At 39.9% G+C, this 23842-nt stretch overlaps 1 protein-coding gene across 7 annotated transcripts in view; it reads right to left on the bottom strand.

The window, feature by feature from the left end:
* FMNL2 (formin like 2) overlaps positions 1 to 23842 on the bottom strand; it is a 283998-nt gene that overhangs the window by 24546 nt on the left and 235610 nt on the right. For all 7 annotated transcript variants that reach the window (XM_081051468.1, XM_081051471.1, XM_081051467.1 and 4 more), the window contains exons 10-15: positions 11468 to 11542; positions 7696 to 7806; positions 5091 to 5240; positions 3038 to 3139; positions 1064 to 1376; positions 514 to 717 (exon numbers count right to left, since the gene is read on the bottom strand). In XM_081051468.1, the coding sequence (XP_080907594.1) occupies positions 514 to 717; positions 1064 to 1376; positions 3038 to 3139; positions 5091 to 5240; positions 7696 to 7806; positions 11468 to 11542 (955 nt within the window). The remainder of the gene's footprint in view (positions 1 to 513; positions 718 to 1063; positions 1377 to 3037; positions 3140 to 5090; positions 5241 to 7695; positions 7807 to 11467; positions 11543 to 23842) is intronic.

Here is a 23842-nt window from a genome sequence, read left to right as displayed (position 1 = left end):
ACTATAGTGAATTCTGGTGTCCTCAAATGCCCACGAGAAATGCCTGGAAGCCTATGCAGCAGGAAATTACACAAAAAGGCACTTTCTCCTTTTGTAGATGACACTGCAAATATTAAAAAAAAAAAAAAAAGACACAAGCAACAGAAGCACTCTGTGTCAGAGCTTTGACTACTCCAGATGTCCAGAAGTGTTGCTGAACCCATGAAAATGCACTGGTCCCTAAGAAGCTTACATGTCTCTCTTGGCTTCTATAGGTGGGGAGAGTGGAAGACAGGATGATGGTGAGAGATCAGAACTTCCTGCTAGGGAGAGAGTGACAAAGGTTGCTCAGAGAAAAATGCCTCCCATGCAGGACAATGTCCCCTTGACATTAGCAGGGACGTTCTCATAGTAAGAGGAGATACATATGATTGCAAGAGACCTGGATTTTGAAAGAATGACTTTAACCCTCCAGAGGTAAAACAATTGAGTGTTCCTTACACAAGTACCTGGGTCTTAATTCTGTGTCCTTACCTGCTAATCCTGAGTTGAAAACCACTGTGGGAGAGGACGTCCCAGGCAGCGGGGGTGCAGAGGGAGGAGGCGGGGGTGGTAAAGGAGGAGCTGGCACAGTCTCAGCTGCAGGACCAGGGAGAGGAGGGGGAGGCGGAGGGGGTGGAGGGGGTGGGGGTGGAGGAGGGGGTGGCGGCATAGGCGGTGTTACTGGACCATTTTGCACTAGCAAAAGAAAAGAAACACATTGACTTTGAAAATAGGGGAATGCTTTTTCACCCTGCAATATATCACGTGTGCACACAAAGTATCCGAAAACAAAACACTGAAAAGGACAAAGGATTGTTTTTTCAAAGACTGTAAAATTTCCTCATTGACAAATGGGGAATATACTGCAACATACATGAAATGAAGATGTATATGTTTCATCTCAAAATGTAAAAAGTTCTAAAATTGATAAGGAACAGAACATGTCAAGAAAAGCAGACAAAGGACATAAAGGAACAGTGGGTTAAAAAAACCCCACAAATCTCCCCGAAACTACCTCAGTTCTCCTGCCAAGGCTTCTTACCTGCCTCAGGTGCATCTGACAACAGAGGTAGTGGTGGGGGAGGAGGGGGCAAGGGTCCCGAGGAGGCGGCCCCTGTTATTGGTCCCACAAAGTTACCCACTGCCACTTCTGACCCTGTGGATAAAGTGCCAGAAGCCACAACGGGAAGTATGGCAATGTCCCCGTCCCCTTTCTTCTGAATTTTAATGGTCCCTTGTTTCTCCAGTTCGTGAATCTTTTTTTCCAGGGTAGACTGTCTTTGAATGGCTTCTTCTTTTTCTTTGACCATTTTCCTTAAGGTGTGAACCTGGGTATTTGCATCTTTGTAGATTTCCTGCAAAAGAGTCCACGAGTTTGTCTTCGCATGACATTCATACCTCTTACCGTCAGATTGGCAAATTGAGGATAACGGAAGTTAAAAAAAAAAAGAAAAAAGAAAAACGGTACTCATATATAGGAATTCTGTGGAACTCAGCCAGAATTTATAAACTCCCATTCATTATCATTTGTTCACAGGTAATGCATGCAATATGTTAGCGATTGCTATCGTTGATGTACTTCTTTCTATTAACAAGTAAAGGTAACTCAATTTTCCCTGCAGGCGAAGAGGAACAGGGCGTGGATGACCCCAAAATAATTTTATAGCTGACTTTGGGATATCCTGAGGGTATTTTGATGGTGCAGCATTTTTCTTCTTACTTATTTTAAAATTCATTTGTAACTCCTAGATACATATCAGCTAACAGTAGACAAAAGTGCCCTAAGTCAGACTTGGATAGAAGTCAGACTGGGATTAAAAATCTGCAAAGTATGGAATAATCGACTCCTGAGCAACCAAGAGCTGACTGTTCCTCAATGGATTTCTCTGGCCTCACAATGCCCCCTGGACGAAGCTCAGGACAGCAATTGTTGTAACCTTTTCCCTTTGGTAATGCAGTTAACAAAACAGTCCAATGCTTCCCTCCACTAATTACTTATTTCTGACGAGGGTTTTAGCAGAAAACAAAGAAGTTATCATTTTCAATTCAAAGGCTGTCTCAGTTCCTTTTATAAGGGGCCCACAGTGGTTCCAGTGAAAGGATTTTATGGAACTTACTCGCTAGGCCTTGTACATGTGATCTCTCACCACAAACCTCCAGCAGGCAGGGAAACATTCTTTACACCCTGTCTATTATTAATAATCTGAGAGTCTGAACTTGAATTGAGTCCATATGCTACAACTTTGTCTCGATGGCGTGCCAGAAAATAAATTTCCTAGAGTTAACTGTAGGACATGTCAGAATATCAAGCAACACACACAGACATGATAACCATCGCATAAAATGTGCCATTTCATCAGCGGTGGTGTAAAGGCAAGCCATTTGCCTGAAAGCCCTCCAGGCATCTTAGTGGTTTTGTGTTCTGTACAATTCTAAGCACACGGATGGCACTCCATAAATACCTGACACATAAGGTAAAACAATGCTAATGACAAAGAAAATAGCTGTGATTATCTGATAATAAAATGGATTGTTTTTGCTTGTCTTTCTTTTTTTTTTTTTTTTTTTTTGTGCATGCCATTAGGTCTTGTCTGTGTTGTGATTTCACCATTTCCATGGCAACTACCAAATCTGGTTTCAAGTAGAAGCAAAGCAAAATAACAAAGAAATCCAAGTTCTAATAAAAATAAATAAGTGGCATGAATTAAATCTATGCCGTGTTTTTTCATTTCCAACCAAATGGATGATCCACTGAATCAACTCAGATTTGTCCAGATGGGAAAATATTGTTGCTCCCAAAACCTGTGAGAAGGAGGTATTATAAACCCCCAGCACTTGACTGCACACACATGTGTATACAAACCATAACTATGTGTACTTTTGAGTATCACCTCTGAAACTGTTCCAATAAATACGCTGCATTCCAATGACATGAATGTATTCCACGCTCTAGTAGACTAAAGCTGGAGCACACTCCTACAATGCCCAGCTGGCCGGCCGTCATCATCACACTTACTCGAACCACATCCAGCTCCTTGTTTCTCTGCATGAGCTGCTTTTCCAGTTCCACGATCTTGGACATGGCTTCATTCTCTGTGTCTTGCAGTTTTTCAGACAACTGTCAAGTTTTGAAAGGAAAGTGGTGTCACAACACAGGATAATTCTGATCAGGTCCTTGGTTCTCAGAAAGTGTAGCTCAAAGTCCATTAGGGGACCATCAGAGTCCCGCATGTATTCCACAAGTTATTTTCTGGAAATGGTAATATTTATAATATGGCTCTGAACACGTATTTGTTTCTAACAGAAATTAACTTACACCTGATCCTTAATGAAGCCTGTACATGAGCTCCTTAGTGTTGGGACATACACAGTGTCTCTCTCCATTTCTGCTGGGGCTACAGAACAGTAGGTGAGGGAGGAGAGAAGTCCACCTTTCCCTCCCTGAGAAGGGCCATTAGGCAAAAGCTTCTGAAAACTGTTCATCCAGAAAACCTGGCTCTGTTATTATTATAGGTAACCAACTGACAAAAAGACTACTACTTGTTTTGACCCAAACTACCCAAATAATAAAAGTCATTTGGAGGGGCAGTTCAAATAAACAGATGGCCTACTACAAAAGTGGGTTATATAAGTAAGTACGGCCATGCGATACTGGCTGAGGCTTCAAGAGAAAGACAGGGTGAGCCTTGTGTTTAACACTTACTTTTTGCACAAGGCTCTAGAACTGAGCAGTTTCTGATTTCTTATGTCTCACTGAAAATGATCACATGTAAAGAAAATCAGGGAGGCAGGGTGAGGAGGAATAGTAGAGATTTACACTGATCGGGTCCAGAATGATATAAATCTTTTAAGGGAAGAAACAATAAGCCTGTAAATGCTCTTCCTAAGCAGGTGTCAACCGGGTGGAGCCTTCACAGCAGCACTTTCCAAAGGGAGGGGTTTTGGCAACTTAGCTTAACCACAAGCCAGGAAGATGCTCATTGGCAGACGATGGGAAAGGTGAAGGACATGAAACACACGTAATACTCATAACGAGGAAAATAAATGTCCGAAGGGGAAAATAACATCCCTTCAAAGAGACAATTCATTTCATAATCAAGGACACTGTCAATCAGAGTTCATCCAAAAAAATCTGAGCCCTCACAACGCTTGGGTTTTTTAAGAAGCACCATTGTTCTGTTCATTCTTGCAATATTCCAACATTGGTTGAATGGATGCACAGATGAATAACCTCTAAAGGCCTTCAGACTCACATTCAGCTGGGTCCGTGGCAAGAAAACTCCCTCAAAGAAAAACAAGCCCCTGCCCTAATGCAGAGCTGACATTATACTCTGCTTGAAAGAGGAGGACATATGGGAAGGCTTGCTGATTTCCTTGAAAATGCTTATTGTTTAAATAAAGTTATTTATTTATTTAAACTTTTATTTATGTTAAGTGTGTTTTTCCAGGACCCATCAGCTCCAAGCCAAGTAATTGTTTCAATCTAGTTGTGGAGGGCGCAGCTCACAGTGGCCCACGTGGCGATCGAACTGGCGAGCTTGCTGTTTACAGCACCGTGCTCTGACCACCTGAGCTAACCGGCCGCCCCTGAATGAAGTTATTTAGAACCTGAGTAACCATGAGGCAGGAATGTGAGGATCTACATCACGAAGCCACTAGATCCTGCTGTCCTCGAGCTTGTGGGGACACATCTGATAGACGATGACATATATTCAGAACAAGGTACTTTTCCACCTCAGGCCAAATTCACATATTTGAATTGCACGTCTCTCTAGGTAATGTCAATCATCTAACTCCCCTGCGCCTATCACTAAGGTGGCCAGGAAATCTGGACTTAGCAGAATCCAAGCAGGTGAACTAAGGCAAGGCAAGAGATTCCACTTAGTTTGAAGGAACACAACTGCCTTCTTTGAAAGAATCCAGAATGATTCCTGATAGCACTCTACCCCGAGTGGCAGCTCATTTCTATACTCCAAATCTTTTCATTTACTGCAACAATGGCTAATAGTCATTGTAATTTGCACCCAGTTAAAACATAAGCAATTTTTCCTTTTCTGAGATGTAGTTACATGAGAGATGTTTTCTTCCAGTTCTTCCACCCTCTCCAAGGCTGCATTCTTGGTTTCAGCGTCTTCCAGCAGAGCTCCCACATCAAACACATTGTCCAGGTAAGCCTGAATCTGTACTTGCAGCTTGTCACTCTCAGTATGTTTCAGCTTCTGAAAACCAAAACGCAAGACAAGGTGGTGTTAGCATCTCTGTGAAAACACAACATAATTACCCAACAGCCTACATATTTTTGTTTGTTTCAAATAGTTCAGTCTTTTCCAGAAAAGAGTTTGATATATTATCCTTCTTAAGAGAATTACGGAGTAACCATCTAAGAGGGTACCATCAGATTACTTTCTGGTCAATACCCTCTCCCAAATATATACACATTTGTTCCTTAATCCTTCCTATGGATATATTCCCAACATGGATATATTCCAACCTTTGACTATTCCAACATGGATATATTCCCAATTTTTCTATTAGGAAAATAGAAAAATTAAAAGCAGCTTGAGGGGAAACAACAGTCACAGGTGACATAAAACTTGAGGAGTATCTCTGTAGGAGCAGAGAGTGGTGGCATCTTGCCTGGGTAGTGAGGGTACCAGTTGCAGCTGGAGGGGAGGGTTTGGTGGAGGTGGGGTAGGCACTGATAGAGAATACTAGTCTTGGGGCTTATTGTAGCACAGATTGCTAGAACCCACCCTCCATAATTATTTCCCTAAGACACTGCCCCAACATGAGGAGCTCAGGGTTCCCCAAAGCACAGACCAGGAAGCTTCCCCCCATCCTTTGCATTTCAGGGCTGGGCATTCCAAAGGAAGTCAACAAACTCTAAGGTGAAATTAGAGGTCAAGTAAATCAGTGAATCTTCCTTATAAGTAACACAAGTTATGGTTTTTCCTGAGGAGCAGATGAGTGGCTAGAATAATATATGGCACATGGATGACACCAATAAACATTTACTGAACAATTAATGGCTCCTTATAAGGTTGGGTTTTTGTAATCTACTAAACCATTTATATATTACGTGCTTATATTATTCTTCTTCTAGCCACTTCCATCTATCAGGGTCCAGAATCAACAGATCAGGAAGTTAAAGAAATGCAGTTTTAAAAAATATCTTAAAGTTTTAAGAGAAATGCTGCTCTCCATAGATTCTTAGGAAAACAGATTTTCTCCTAGTTCTAATCTAGCATTCCACCACAGAGCTTGTTCTGAAGAGAGTATGTTCCATCTCCGTTTAAGAGTCAGAACTGAAAAAGATTTCTGAATAAGGGCAAAGTCTAGAAAAGAAAATGGAGAAGAAACTCAGTGGGGTTTTTCACAGATTCACAATGACTAGTAGGTTCTGGTGTGTTAGTACCTGTCACTGTAACCTGAGCCAGAAGCCAGCTCTGTGTGGCCATCACAAAACTGAACCCAGGACACCATTAGGGAGCCATACACCCAAATTCTGTTCAAATACTGCCACTCTCAGAGCATGTGGGGAAAGAAGACAAACCTGATCTCAAAGCAGAAAAAAAAAACCACACAAAAAAAACTTTCAATACAATATTCTGTCAAAGCTATTCGTGAGCCTTTACATAGGAAAACAATTCAAACCTATCTTTAGTGGAAATCTATCATGCCTCTCACTGAATACAGTCTTTAGACAACACAAGGCCAGTCTATGCAAGAGCAGCGCTGATGCTCTGAGAAGCAAGGCCATGAGTTCCAGAATAACCAGTTCTGTGATTCCACCTTATAGTAAAGTGCAGTATGTGCAATTTTATGGCTTCACCCATAACAAGGATGGGCAGCTGAACACTGCAGGTGTTCAAAGGAAGTACGTCTGTGTTCATCTTAACTAGAAAAAGCCTTGAAATTGAGGTTAACAATTCTTGCCCTGTCACTAGTGGTCTTCCAAGTTCAAGTGGACCATTCTTATACGGAATGGAAAACAAAACTGCCTGAAAGTCAAAGGACAGGGGCACATCCTGTGCACACAGAGCTACTCAAGTCCGTGTACGATTTTCACGTCAACTTTCTGTTTCTAAGCTGAAGAACTTCAGGGAACTGGCTGAGCACTTCTGCAAGGGAGCATAAGAAAAACTTCAGATTCCCTTCTCCCAAGAACTAAAAGTAGAACTGCTAAAGCCACAAACACTTGAAGCAGAATTTAACAACTGCACAAGGAAGTCTCTAGTGTCCATTTCCTCATTATGTTTTAATGCTCTAAGCACTTAGTCATCACTCTGCAGCGGTCTTGGTTTGAATTTCCCTGCCCAGAGAGGGTCCCCAGAGTAAACGAGAACATGAATTGCCCAACAGCCCGAATGAGGGGTGCAACGAGACTTGACTCACACAGGCTCAAAAGCAAAGGAAAGCTACAGCAAGGCTACTAGAGGTTATCTGAGTCTGGGACTAAAGGCTGCTGGCAGAAGACAGCCTAGGGCCCCAGGGGACCTGCAAGAATCCAGTTTCTCTGGCAGGCTGCACCACTCAGATCGGGTCCTTTTAACGAGCGCTACAGTTGACTGCATAGAGCTTTAAGTGACCTTTAGTCACTGTGAAAGTGTATCTTTGACGGTAGGCAATACATCAAGTCTCAATATTAGAGCCAAAGCTCTCAGCGATACTTACATCCAAGTATTCATCCAGACCTAACTTGGTAAATTCATACTGGAGGTGAACTCTGAAATTCATGTCTTCTACCGAATGCACTACAATATTAATGAACTGCATAGATGCCACCTGAAATGAAATTGCCAACGGGTTAGATGGGCTCCAAATCTGTTTTCTGAGTTTAAGCATCACATATGCTTTCAGTTGCACACATCTAAGTTCACCTGCCAATTTCCTTTTTCTTCATTACACTGAGTGTTTAAAAATATTTTATATATATATATATATTTTTCAAATTCAGAAGTCATTTGGTACCGTAATTCGACACCACTTCACATCCACCAGGATGGGTAACATCAAAAACAAAGAAAATAATGTGTGGAAAGGATTTGGAAAAATTAAAATCTTCATTCATTGCTGTTGGGGATGTAAAATAGAGCAGCCACCCTGACAAGTTTGACAGTTCCTCAAAATGTTAAATATAGAGTTACCATACGACCCAGCAATCCCACTCCTAGGTATATACTCATGCAAAATAAAAATACAGTCCATATAAAAACTTGTACACAAATGTTCATAGTACCATTACTCATAAAAACCAAAAAGTGGGAAAGAAAACCCATTGTCTATCAACTGATAGATTTTAAAAATGTGATTATCTATACAATGGAATATTATGTGACAATCAAAAGGAATGAAGTACTTGTATGTACCACAACATGGATGAACTTGAAAACATGTAAGTGAAAAAAGTTAGTCACAAAAGACCACATCCACTATGATTCTATTCATATGGAATGTCCAGAATAGGTAAATCTACAGAGATAGAAAGCCTAGGTTAGTAGTTGCCTAGGATTAGGAGTGGGGAAAAAGGAAGAGTAGCTGCTAATGGGTGTGGGGAGCCTTTTGGGGGGGGGTGACAAAATTTTCTAAATTTGGTTGCAGTACTTATTGCACAACTCTGCAAATATACTAAAAATATGTTGACTTGTATACTTTAGATGGGTAAATTGGATGGTATGTTAATTATGTCTCAGTAAAGCTAACTTTTAAAAGTTTTGTTGGTATACAGCACACATTATGTAAGTTATTACATATATATTTAGAAAATGTGAAAATTATTATAAGAAAATCATTCAAATCATCTATAATCACCCCAGAAGATAATCACTTCTAAAAATTTCACCATATCACCACACCAACAGGAACCCAGCAGGATCTCTGACCATCTTTCCAAGTTTGAAACAACCAACCAACCAGTTTCATTCCATGGAAGCCTCGCATTTACTGCATTCTACCCACAACTGCATCAGTGGCTCTGAGACCGGCCAGAGAAAACCTGTCCCCAGTGTAACAAAAACAGTATAGAGTGCAGCAGATCTATTTTGCTTTTAACAGAGACAGTTTATTTATGGTGAAAATCTCTCACTGATGATTTCCCTCTATGGTTAATCAGAGTCTCTATGATTAATCATTTCCCTCTATTACTCATTTCCCTCTATGGTTTAATCAGAGGTAAAATCATTGTGGGACCCAGATTCAGATGTACTCCGAAAACCACCTCACTCTGCCTCTCTCCCCCAAACCCAATTTCCTTTTCTTCTTAAAATTGTTTGCAATTGAGTTAGATTCTTCCTTGAGTATGTGTTATACATTGGATATCCTTGGAAGATAAGTAAACTCTCTAGGTTACAAGGGACTCTATTGCAATTTACTAAAATCACTTGAGATGCTATGGTTAAATGAGCCAAAAAAGATTCGTCAGTTTTTTTGTTTTCTTTTGTCCACAAACAAAATCCTTTCAAAGGTCTTGTGCTATGTTATAAGAATTTATATTGTATTTTATAAGAAATATGTTGCTTGGGAGATTATGTACCTTAATTTCATTCCCAAAACAGTTTATGAAAAGCCTCCTTTTCTGGAATAAAAATACGGTTGGATTTTGGCATCTTTTCATTCTTCTACTGAAAGCCGCCAGTCTAAATGATCTGTTGAGTTTTATGATATGCCTAAGGGGCAACTATTTGTTAGGTGACATGGGAATTGAACACATAGTCTCCTCTAATTAAGGTTCCTCGATGCATGTACATATGAATAAATGAACTGACATGAAATACGCGCTCGTATGTAAACAATGCAGGTGTTTTAAAGGGCTTAACGTAATTATAATTGCAGCAGAAATTCCAATGGCAGAGAGATCCAGTAGAGATGACGAATGAGTGAAGTGGGCCCTGAGATAATACAATGGGGGACGGTGTAGGCTGTGATGAGCTGAAAAGGCTATCTGCAGACTAAAGAAATAGGGGCCACGGAGCTCCAGCAGCTGACAGTCTGCAAGAACAGGGGTATTACCAGAAATTTTTAGCTTAACCATATCAGAAATCTGTATTTTTATACGCAATTTCCGAATGCTTTCATGGAAGGACATCCCTGTCACACTACCTCACAAGCCTGTAGTTTGGCTCCAGCTGGGAGTCTCCAGTTTGCAACCCCAGCTTAAAGGAACAAGTAAGTTCCCCGCAGGAAGGCTGAGGAAAGAAACGGGTGAGGTGAACCAGAGCGACTTCTTTACATATTTATTACCAGTGCACACTCCAGAAACTCCTCATGACAAGAATTGAAAAGTCAGGGCAAAGTACATTTCACATTTGTTTTTATACCTTTTTGAAAAGCATTCATAGATACACTTTATGGAACAGAAAATCTTCTCTATAAAAGATTTCATCTTTCTCACTGGTTTCGGAAGGGGCCGAGGACCAGGACTTATAATAAATCTGAGGAGCCAGAAACAAGTTTTTTACATAAAAGGGTTAGAAATCTGCAATGCTATGTTTCATATTTTTTATAGTCACTGAAGCAATTCAAATGAAAGTCTTGCCTGGCATCCTACGTAAGCACAGGTTTTTAGAAGACTCAGCAATGTCAGAACTGACTGGAACATCTGCTCCAGGCTAGAAGTGACCTGGGAGAGTAAGCCCAGGTAAGGTTGTCTGTCCTGGGCTCGGAAGTTGCCTGAGTCAATTGGATTAGGTCAAAGAAACCCGGCAGATCACTCCAAAGTAATCTGTCTCAGGAACTAGAGTAGATTCCATCTTCAGTCCAGGATGAAGGTTTGGGTATATGGATTCAAAAGTGCTCAAACTCCTTTTGCTGTTTGCATCTGAAGATGACCGTCCTGCTGCTAAACCTTATGTTGCTGCATGTGATTTTGCCGGCTGAGTGGCTGTGCAGTACGATTATGCCCTCTCAGAATTACCAGAGAATGAAAGAGATCAAGAGGGGAGAAAAATCACTGCTGTATATGAATTTGGAGGATGTCTAAGTCAATTCTACAAACCAAAGCACTTTACTCTTTGAGAATACTGTCTGGAGAAGGCCACTGGCTGGGGTGTGCAGAAGAAAAAATGTTCAAGATTCTTGTTTCTGCCTTAAGGACTCCTGCAGCACTACTATCAGCTAAGCTTGGCAGCTGCAGGCATTTGCACCGGGCGTTAACTTTCTCTTCCCAAATGCATGGCTTCACCCTTTATTTGCTCTAAATAATCTGTTCTTTTAGCCTGCACCATAGTGTGTAGGTAAGGAATAAAACTGGAAATAAATACCATAAATACCCACTTAATACAGATTAAGTGGGACAGTCTAGATTGGATCTACAGCATATTATACTCAATTTCCTATCCTTTGTAACATATACATACATATGTATGTATAATACATATAAATGTAAATGGATTTAGGAAAAAAATTGCTGAAATTGAGTTTTATTGAATATAGTCCTAAAATAGCTCACCATAAAATCTATGTTATTGTCTTCATTCCTGAAATGTTCCATCAACTTCTCAAAGCGCTGCTTTTCTCCGCAAACCTGAAACACACGTTTTCATAGTGCATGTGAAATTCCAAATATAAGTATTCCAAAATTAGATGCAGACATTTTAGCATTAATAATTATTCCCAGACTATCCATTTTTTCCCTCTCTTGCTATTTGCTTTTCTTCTAAGCTAGTTACAAATGGCAACATGAGCCAAGACCAAAGCTGATCCTGGTTTCTTTTGCATGTTCTCTTGGTATTTTGAAATCCATATCAAATGTATTCGTCTTTCATTGGTTACCTTTTCATGTCCCACCAGTATTTTTAGCCTGCATTCAGAATCCCAGAGTGTTGCTTATAATTAAAAAAAAAAAAAATCACTACAGTTTTCCTTTTTACAAAAAAAAAAGACATGCTATAAGAAAAGATCTTAATCATTTTGTATTTAAATACTTTGAAAGGCAAATTCAAAATATTCATATCATGTCTAACTGAAACATAAAAATTTAGTGTATAAGCTACAACACAGAAATTTTGGGAGACTATATTAACCGAGTCAAGGTGAGTATAAACATTTGCAGGAATATGTGAAGTAGCACTCTAGAGGCCTAAAACATATACATTCAGCTTGAATTAATGCATTCATTGAACAAATGACATGAAACAGGTAAAATACTGTGAACTCCGGGGCCCAAGCTATCTGCATATATATGGAATTAAATACATTAAGTTAAAAACACAAAGTCAAAGAAAGATTTGTACCAAATAATAACTCTGGAGACTTATTTCCAAAATCAAAGGATAAACGTGAGTTCCGCCAGTGTCCTTGGGTACCTCTTGTGGAGCAAAGTCTTAAATCCACTGGTTTATTTATTGCACCTTCAGGAAACATTTAGTTCAACATCTATGGGCTACATGTTGTGTTAGGAAGACACAATCTCTGGTCTTAGCATTTTGCAAACTTCAAAAAAAATTTTTTTTAATTAAAGTTATTGGAATGACAATGGTTAGTAAAATTACATAGGTTTCAAGTGTACAATTCTGTAATACGTCATCTATATATCACATTGTGTGTTCACCACCCAGAGTCAGTTCTCCTTCCATCACCCTATGTTTGACTCCTTTTTCCGTCTTCTACCACCTCCCTCCTCCCTTACCCTCTGGTAACCACTAAACTGTCGTCTGTGTCTATGAGATTTTGTTTGTTTGTCTTGTTCCTTTGTTGCTTTCAGTATGTGTGAAGTTATATGGTTCTTGACTTCTGTGTGACTTATTTCGCTTAGCATAATGTCAAGATCCATCCATGTTGTCGCAAATATGCTTACCTAAATTTTCTGATTCCATTTTTGATCTTAGGGACATTCATTCCAATCCTAAACAATTCTCCATAAATGATATTTCATAATGTTATAATGCAGCCATTCAACTCCATTATATTAAATTCCATGTGTGCGTGCACGCACGTGTGTACAGGAATTTTGTGTTTTGTTCATCACTCTATCCTCAGTATCTAGAACAACACTTATCACATTGTAAGTTCTCAATAATATTTGTTGAATTGCACTGAATAGAGAATAAGCAATTATGTTGAAAATACACTTAACGAAAGGGACTTGCTACTCTCCACCATGTTTCAGACTGAAACAAAAACCGTCAGACCAGGTAGATAGGCACCAGGATTAAATCTGTAGTGGTGGTTCTTGTGCCTGAACTGAGAATGTTAAGGGAAGAGCCTCTGACCTCTGAGGGCCTTCTGGTCTTACAACAACTTCATTTTCTCAACAGATGCAGACCACAGTTTACTGTATTCTGATGACAGCTCTCCTTTTACTTACACCTGTCTTAACAAAAAATCGTTACAGAAGACAGAGGAACAGTGCATTCACCCAGTCTGGAGGAAGGGGAGAAGTCCAGAAGGGAGCGTTTGAAGTAAAGCCTTTAAAAACACACGTGTTCAATCCCACCCTAGAGAGCCTGATTCAGCAGGCCTGGGTGGGGCTGGGTGACGTAGGCGTGTATAATTTTAAAAGTACTACAGACCATCTGATTCTCTGCAAAGGCTGAGAACCAGAGATTTAAAGGGATACTCAGGCTGTGTTCTGCCTGGCCCCTCTAGAGAATATGCAGTAAGTTCCTGGAAACAAAAGGTTTGATGAACCCGGGAAGGCAGTACAAAATCAGCTCCCTAGACTGTGACATCAGTCCCATCTGGTGCCCAAAGTCTCAAGTGTCCCCAGCCTGCAAAACGGCCCAGTGGGTGAAAACTGCCAAGGCTTGGTAGGGAAAAGGTCAGAATTACAACCTGAATTTTCTTGAAGACAAACCTCAACATAAGAATTCGTTCCCTAGGAGAATGGTTTACTTCAATCTGTTTGGGGAAGCTGGTAGTGAAGAGAGGCGGTCTAGGATCTGGGGACAGCTGCCAGCTCTCCTGAAAAACAGGCTGCTTAATGTTTTATTTGAGTGTCTAAGCACTTACTGAACCAGACGAGACAATGGCCATCAATGAACAGTAATGATGACTACAAATCCTGCAAAATGAAAGGCAAAGCCCTTCAAATTCAAGAATGTCAGAAATCTGTAAAGGACCTTGGGTAATCCAATACCCTCAATTTATGAATGAGACTGATACCCAGATACATCACATACCTCCGGTTTGATGAATGACCTACACAGAGGCTAGAACCAGGACCTGAACTGCCAATATGATATTCCTTCTCCCACATTTGAGCCCAAAGTGTTCAAGTAAAGATATTCCATTTAAAACAACGGTTAAAGCATTCCAGAATTATCTGAGATGCCAAGAGATGAAAAACGTTATTAAAAACTGCAGTTGTTATATCATGCATACAGTTGATGTCCGTGCACCAGAATCTTCCATGGAGCTTCTAAAAACGGCTGACTCTCGGGGTCTAAATCAAGATATCCTGAGAATCTTCACAGATAGAACTAGGAATCTGTGCTTTGAAAAAGTACTTATGGTCATTGTACCAGCATTTGGGAAACAGTGACTTATATAATATTAAACTAGCTGATTAAATCCTTATCCTTTCTGACTACCAGTTATAAACCAGATAGCGATTATTAACTGTCCAATTCACTCAACCTCCAATTTAGCAACACGAATAAAGAAACATAGTTACTATAACTAGGTATCATAGGAACCCAGTAGGGACTGGCCCTGCAGAGCTACAATGAATAATAAGGTAAAGCCCAAATAATCAAGCATTGTGCCCACGGCATTAGAGAAAATGGATTTTCTATGGCTGAGGAAAGCACATGTGGGTAGCAATAAAACAAACTACTTATATCCTGTGAATAGAAAGAGATAGCATTAAATCCAGAACAAGCAATATTAGATTAATTTCATGCTGAGTAAAGATCCCCAAAATCATTGTACTACTCTGGTAGGCAGGACTGAAATATATGTTATGAGCTTTGAATATACATTTCTTTAGAATTGCTCATTCTGTCAACAGACAAATCCATTCTGAGAACATGTGTTATGAAATAGAGAAATAGTTTTAATCTTCAAAAATAACAGACTTAAATATTTTCCAATTTACAGCTGCTATGAACTTGGTGAAGACTCTGAATGCACAAAACAATATTTTGCCAACATAGATGCTAGCTTCGGGCAACCAAGAAAGAATGATCTGACTGACCACTTTCCTCATCCATTGTAAGAAGTCGAAGGACCCCTCCTATCAGTCCCAAGTCCTTCTCTGTAAAGGTGTAGACAGACTGCTCTGCGGCTAATCTCCTCTAATGGATTAATGGTGGTATTTTTGACATTGTTCCATAGGAACAGAATGGATTCTCGAGACCCCCTTCATTCCAGCTGAAGGAAAGGAAGCATGCAAACCAGATTCACATTTGTTTCTACATTACTTTAGCAATCATTAAACAAGTATATACTACAATCCCACAGGAAATGGGAAGATACGTTTGGGGAAGGTTGGTAAGGCATGTCCCACATCAAAGGAAGTCGTCTAAGCACATAGAGCTCACATCTGGACCACCCCCACACACTTGGTTCAAACAGGACCATGATGGCTGAACATGCTGCTTCTCTCCTCTAAACTTGGCCTTGTTTCAGGAAATTTGTGAGAATGAAAGGAATGGGACCACTGAGTCTCAGTTATTTTCAGAATCCACACATTGGCCTTTCTGGGGATGCTCTCACGGCCTTCATCAAAACAAATGTAAGAGTCAGGGGCTTATTTGCATGTATATATTATTGCACATTATATTTTGTTGTATGTAACTTCCACCTGCCAACAAAGGCCAAGCCAAGTAAAAAAAAAAAAAATGCACTATGGCAAGCGAAATCTGCCATTTCTTGACTTTTACAGTCACTGGTATTTCTCGTTCCCCCACTAGCTTTGACACTGGTATCCTATTTCAATACAAGTACCCACCGGAGTAAGTGGGGTAGGGAGCAAATTTAAGAGGCACAACCACAAAAAGGCTGAGCACAGCAGACTGGAGAGGAGCCCTTCTGTGTTCTGGGCCATTCCATCAGGAATTAGACTTCCATTCCGGCAGCCAGCGCTGCCAGAAATTGAGTCAACCAGCAGAAAAATAAAAGTACATGCTCTGGAAAAGCAGGTACTCCACTGTAAACTCATGTTTACTACTATAAACTTAAGAGGCATCTTCATTTATAAATCATTTATAGATCACACTCATATGAGTAAATTTCCTGACCCTGATTAATCCTGTGTAAAGGGAACTCGCTCAGGCTCGGATCCTGGAGAGCAAATATCAGTCTGCTAACACAGCCACCCATCCACCCATCCCTGTGGGGTCCTAGGACATCTGGCCCTCTTTGCACCTTTCAGCTCTGACATTGATGAGGGTTAGGGTAAAATTGGGACTATGTGAAGTACTAAACAGAGGACCATAAAACATGGGTTCTAAGTCCTGGCTCTGCCAATACCCCACAGTAAGCTTGGACAATTCAGGGAACCTCCCTGGACTTCAGTTTTCTCATTCATTAATTTGAGAGCCTTAGGTGATTTCCTTGGTTTTCATACCCTGTTCTAGGAAGCCATAAGTGTTTCCAGAGGAATGGTTTGGAAGCTCCAAAGATGGAGGTTGGCCAGGAAAGTGAAAGCACACATAAGAAAGATTCTTGGGACTTCTATCTTCATTTATCCAGTTCTGATTGATTACATGAGTTTCCTGGTAAGATTTCTTTTGGAGAAAGAAAGATTCATTGAAGATTTCCATTGCTAATAAAAGTTTGAAAAAAATCCTCTCACTCACTATCTCGAAGCTCTAAGATTCTAATCTAGGCTTGGCAATAATATGATATTCCCACACTGACCAGCCTGGAAGCCCTACACAAACCAAAGTTAGAGAGAAGTACTCAGCTCCACAGGCCCTGAGTACCAAAGATAAGAGCCAAAGCACTAAGGCACAGCGTCTGGCTCACTGGTGCTGGCGAGTCGGATAAATCCTGCCCTGCCCAGATAAAATGGGCCACACCCGGGACAAGCAGATACATTTTCACTTCAAGGAGAACTGAAGCAACATCTCAGCTTCTGCCAAAAAAACAACTCAACTCTGTTCTCTAACATCTGTGAAAGACATCTCTGAACAGTGTCCCAAACTATTTAAATAAATCTAGGGCCCTAGATGCAAAAGGGGTAGTGGTTTAAAGCATCTCTCAGAGTGGGCAGAGGTTACGGGATGATTTCCCCAAAGGGTAATAGTGGAGAAAAGATGGTTTTACAAAGGCCTTGTAATAGAGAGTATATCTTGCTAGCCAGATGGCGAAATGAACAACAGACTGCCGGCCTTCAGCCACTTCTCTGTCCCCCTTCAAAGACAGTCAGGGACTGTCTTTGGCTTCCCCCAGCAACAGCTCCCAGGACACCACACAAGGTCTGCAGCCAGATTGAGGCCTGACTCTTATGAGGTGGCTATAAAATATGCTCCTGGGTTAGTTATATAAAAATTAAAGACCCCTTGCCTAAGTGTTTCCTTCTTGCCCTGTTGCCTGGCGCCTGCCTCAATACTCTCTTTTTCTCTTCTCACAATAGGGCCCTGTGATCCGCAGGGCTCCCTGCAGGAAGGCACCGTTTTAGAGGCACAGTCTATTATGACTGATTAAACTACCCTTCTCAGGGGTGCCCAGGAACAAAAGTTCTGTTTTCTTTTCAGGGTCACATGAAGTAAACAGTTATTTCATAGTTAGTCCCTAGGTGAAAAGCATCTTTTACCTGCTATTGAAAGCACCAGCAGACTGAGGGTTACTGACGCCATGATGGCCGGCCAGAAACCACTTTCCTGAGGTGTTCTGTAGTTGCTGGGAGCCTGTTAATTTTTGCCCTGAGGAGATTAGACATTTCATGCACTGAGACCAAATGGCTGCCACGACAAAAGCAGATCATTCCAACCTGTTGCTGGCTCTCACGTCTCCTTGGGATTTAAAGGTGGAAATGTTCATCAAATTGAAGCATTCTGAAACTAAGCACCCTAAACTCCACTGGGTGGAAAAAAAAAAAAAAAAAAAAAAAACTAAGGAAAGCTAAACAGCTGAATGTATGCTGTAGTCTACAATTTAACCCTCCTTCCTCATAAATTAATAAAATATTTATATCAATCTTAGACTGGCAGACATCTGATTATGGGCCAGAGGTTTCCTCCACATAATGCAAAACACCCTTTTGAAAATATCAGTCACTTTTCCAGATGTTTCCAAATATCCAGATGTTTGGCACCAGGCACACAAAGCATCCAGATGACTGTTTTACTTTCCATGCACATATTTTGCTGTACTGAATAAAGAATCCTGATGTAAAAGTAAAGGGCTAGTGAAATCCCCAAAGGTTGACTTGTTGACACACCACACCTTAAATGAGAAATGTATTTTTATCACTCCCCTAAAAAAAGATGACCTCCATTAAATTCTAGCGAGTAAGGCTCTACAATCTCTCTGGCTTCAATGCAATACTCACATCTCTTGGTCATCAATAAGGACACATACAGATTCTTTCAAGGCTTCTGTTCCTACAGGAAAACCTTCTAGTGCTTCAAGAGAGACTGGTATTTAAATGGCTACCTGAGGACTAAATGATGAAGGCCTTCAAGCATCTCTGGAATGACTTACAATCAGACCCCTTGAAAGCAGAAGAAGGCCTACATTATCCTTTATTTCATTCACTTCTCCTCATAGCTTCAATCTGGGAGCATACCCAATTTGGTCCAGCAAGGCAAGCGAGGGGACACAAGGACACATTTCTAGTGATCATCACATGCTCACTAAACCAAAGCAATAGCACGTGGTATGAGCTGTTTAAATCCTGTGGCATTTTCACCAATAGAACTTGGGACCTGCTTGGGGGGCAGATGTCAACCCACACTCTCCTCATGCCTGAATCACAACAAATTAAATTGTACAAAGATGTGCTATGAACTCAGAGCCCTTGAAGACAAAGACTCTTTGTTTGTGAGATCAAAGACCTCAGTCCACAAACAGGCAAATGCCTGAAGTTTGTCCATTGCTCTCTCCTAACTCTCAGTTCACAGCTCCTCCACTTTCTCTGGGCTCTGCCCCAGTTCTGGGTCTTAATCAGGACGGCCTTGCTCTCAGCTACCTTTAACCACTTCTACCCAGCCTAAGATGACAGCCAAACAATGGATGCGGGTAGCAGTCTCAAACACAGAGGGCCCCTCAGGCCCTTTCACAGAGTCTATAAAGTCAAAACTATGTTTATAATAATATTAAGATGTGATAAACCTTATGCACAGAATTGACATTTGCACTGGTGGTGCAAAAGCAATGGTGGGTGAAAATACTGGTCCTTCTCAGGAATCAAGGCAGTGACACGGAATTATACCAGTAATCACTGTATTCATCACAGCCATGAATTCTTAGTTTTTTTTTAAAAGCCAATTTCACTTAAGAGTACCCCTGATGCTGCCATAAAAAATATTAATTTTATTTCATCTCAACCTCTGAATGCACATTTTTCGTATTCTATATGATGAAATGGGAAGCTAGCTTATGAATATATGTTATTATGAGGACAAGCACTTCTGTGATTATTCTAGTTATAAGATAAACTAGTCACTTTTTCATTCTTATTCGAAGGAACGATGGACAAACTACAGTTACTCAGACATATATACTTGGCAGTTATTGTCTTGAAAATGAATGAAGTGAGCCTTTTACTTTAGAAAACAACTGACAATATGTGTTTCCAATGATAAAAATTGAACTCTCAAGCAAAAATGAGAATTTTAGAAAATTTGTATCCACCGTGAGCTTGAGAACTTACCAATATTTAAAATTTTTCTGATGAGATTGGCGGTAATAATAATTTATATGATTTTTAAAAAATATTGCATTATGAAATGTGTCAGTGTTTAGAAGATCTGGATAATTTGGTGAATTGATATTTCCCAAGTGACCATGGCCTGTTGGTACAAAGCTATGCATTCATTCAAGGTGCAAGAGAGGAAAATAAATTTTAACGTAACAGAGTGCAACAAGTTCATTAATATGGTTTCAGGTTCCACTTTGTCACTAACCTTAAAGAAACTACTACTCATACAGTGTACAGTATAGTATCAAAAAAGAACACCCCCTATTACCTGTTAAAATACTTCCTTTTCCATCTGCATATTTGTCAGGGTGCTGGATGGATTTTCTTTAACTACTTCAACCAAAACAACACAAGTGACTGAATGCAGAAGCAGCTATGAGCAAGCACCTATCTTCTATTAAGCTAGACTTTAAAAGATATATAAAAATATAAAATAATGCCACTGTTATGCATCAAATTGTGTCTCCACAAAATTCCTAGGTTAAAGCCCTAACCCTCAATTCAACCGTATTTGGAAATAGGGCTTTCAGGAAGTAAAGTTAATGAGGTCTTAAGGTTGGGATCCTAATCCAATGGGATTGGTGGCCTTTTAAGACGAGGAAAAGGGTTATCTTTCTCTCTCTCTCCAGACACACACACACACACACACACACACACACACACACACACACGAAAGACCATCTGAGGACACAGTGAGAAGGCGGCCATCTGCAAGCCAGGAAGAGAACCCAATCATTCTGGCATGGGGACTTTCAGTCTCCACAACTGTGAGAAAATTAATTTCTGTTGTTTAAGCCATCCAGCATATGTATTTTGTTATGGTACTCTAAGATAACTAAAACACTATTCTCACTGATTTTCATTTTTAGTTTTAAATAATAGGTAATTTTTATAGAAAAAGTTAACATCATGTAATGAGATTGTGATTTTTAATGAAATAAGACAGTTCATCTTGGGAGAAATGTCGGTTTAGGTCTTCTGCCCATTTTTCAATTGGATTTTTTTGTTGTTGTTGTTGAGTTGTATGAGTTCTTTATATATTTTGGATATTAGCCCTTTATTCAAGGTGGTATTTGCAAATGTCTTCTCCCATTCAGTTGGTTGCCCCTTTGTTTTGTTAATGGTTTCTTTTGCTGTGCAGAAGATTATTAGTTTGGTATAATCCCATTCATTTATTTTTGCTTTTATTTCCCTTTATCAAAAACTTTATCAAAATGTTGCTTTAATTTCTAATGTGCTAATTGGCATAATGTAGATTATGCCAATACATAATCTACATTAAAAAAAACTTTGAGGTCAAATTCATAAAATCTTCTCTGAACCCAAGGTCCATAAATTTAGTACCTATGCATCCTTCTATGAAATTTATTGTTTCAGCTCTTATGTTTAGGTATTTGATCTGTTTTGAGTTAATTTTGGTATATGTGACAGATAGCAGTCTAGCTTCATTCTTTTGCAGAGGACCTGAACAGACATTTCTTCTAAGAATACATACAACCAACCAACAGATATACGAAAAAATGCTCAACTTCATTATTAAGGAAATGCAAATCAAAACCACAAAGAGATATCACCTCAGACCTGTTAAAATGGCTATTATCAACAAGATGAGTAATAACAGGTGTTGGAGAGGTTGTGGAGAAAAAGGAACCCTCATATACTGCTGGTAGGAATGGAAATTGGTAGAGCTACTATGGGAAACAATATGTAGCTTCCTCAAAAATTAAAAATAGAATTACTATATGACCCAGCAATCTCCCTTTTGGGTATCTACTCAAAAAATCTGAAAACCTTTAGCCATAAAGCTGTATGTACCACTATGTTCGTTGCAGCATTATTCCAAGACATGGAAACAACCAAAGTGTCCTTCGATAGATGAATGGATAAAGAAGATGTGGTGCACATACACAATGGAATACTACTCCGCCATAAGAAAAGATGAAATAATGCCATTTGCCACAACATGGATGGATGTTGAGATTATCATGCTAAGCGAAATAAGTCAGACAGAAAAAGTTGAGAACCATATGATTTCACTCACATATGGGATATAAAACTGAAAGCAACAGTCAAACAAGACAAACAAAGAAACAAGAACTCATAGACACAGACACAGTTTAGTCGTTACCAGAGAGTAAGGGGGATTTCTGAGGTGGTAAAAGAGGGAAAAGGGGATCAACTGTATGGCGATGGAAGGAGAACTGACTGAACACACAACGCAATATATAGATGATGTATTATAGAATTGTACACTTGAAACCTATATAATTTTACTATCCAATATAACCCCAATATATTTAATAAACAACAAAAAAAGAAAATTTGATTAAAAAAACTTTATCAAAATGTTGCTTTAATTTCTAATGTGCTAATTGGCATAATGTAGATTATGCCAATACATAATCTACATTAAAAAAAACTTTTGGGGATCTTCAGTAATTTTTAAGTGTACAAAAAGGGGTCCTGAGGCCAAAAGTTTGAGAAACACTGGATTAGAGAATCACCTCTTTATTTCTACAAAGATGACAAATCTTAAAACCCAAAACTTGAAGAAGCAAATAAATGGATTTCTAGGAGTAAAATTTATTGTAAGGTTGCTGGGGAGTCAACCACACTATATAAAGGCCAACTAGATCTGCCATCTCCACAAAAACGAGGTCCCACCATTCAGAGACAGATCAGGCTTCCCTATATAGAAAGGAACCCTCTATCAGTTCCATCAGGTAGCAAAAAAAAAAAAAGACTTCCCTTCAGTTCTTATGTTTAACAAGGCCAGCTACTACCCCTGACATTCACCACATTGGATAGCAGCAGTCCCTAACTGTCCTCTGTCTCTGGGATGTGCTCACCCCTATCATGGGAAAGCTCATTACAAGGCTAGATATTGTTTTCCCAAAGCCAAGTGAATGTCAGATTCCAGGCAAGAATATAAGAGAGATATAGAAACAGTTCTCTCCCACGTGGTCTATAGGATATGGATTCTCCAAAGTTCAAGGAGAATCAGACTCAGTGAATCCACCCAAATGTGCCCCTGGAACACCTGACATGCTATGATATTGAACAATGAAGAACAAATAGGCAAACAACAAAAAGATGATTCTCTTTTACTAATGGACTAAATATGTCTTATGATACCTACCACACAGAATACACTATCTCCTAGTTTTAAAACTATTCCTGGAAAATACTTCAAAATGGAAATTTCAGTGTTTTACTTTGTGGTGTACCAGTCAATCTGGGATATTATGCATGTGGCTGGTACAATTACTGCTGGAGAAGGAGCCCTCCTTTTCCATGACCAAAACCAAACTGCTGAGACACAACTGAGCTGTAGCTCATGTTACTCTGATTGGCCATTTCCACTCTCCAGTGACACAGAGCTGAGGGGGACATTTGTCGGAAAGCTCAACTGCATGAGGAATGAATGACAGTGGCTGTTGAGCCATAATCGGGAAGTGCTGAGTCATTTTCTTCAACTGAGTGTTCCCGTCAGTTGTTGTGAATGAAAACTGAATAAGAATATACAGCCTTGGCAGATTGATATATGGAACGAATGAGCTGGGCTGGAACCACATGCACCACTGTGGTGAAAGGAATAAAGAACGGCTGCTGTTGAACTCCAGTGAGCAGAACAGAGTCTGGGGTCTGATGGAGGAACCTGGAAATGAAAAGCCTAAATAGCAATTTGAGAGCTCAGTCGTTCAGACACTGTCCATGCTAGGGACACAGTCACAGACATGCCCTTCCTAGTGGCAGGTACCCAGTGCGCCCAGAACATCCAACTCACATTCTGGTCAGGGAAGCAGCAAGCTCCTTTGACACACTGCTGATTTTTAACAGGAGACTTAGTTATAGACACTGATACAGCCATTTCAAGGTGGTTGTAAAAGGGAACTATGAACTAATGTCACAATGGAACCTAAAGTCACAATGATCTATTTTTACTTGAAGCTTGTTACTACCCTAACCATTGGCCTTGGGTGCGTTACTTTTTGTTCTTGTTTATATAAATTT

The sequence above is a fragment of the Rhinolophus hipposideros genome (assembly GCF_964194185.1).
Source record: "Rhinolophus hipposideros genome assembly, chromosome: 6".
NCBI lineage: Eukaryota > Metazoa > Chordata > Mammalia > Chiroptera > Rhinolophidae > Rhinolophus > Rhinolophus hipposideros.
This window is presented reverse-complemented; position numbering and strand designations above follow the sequence as displayed.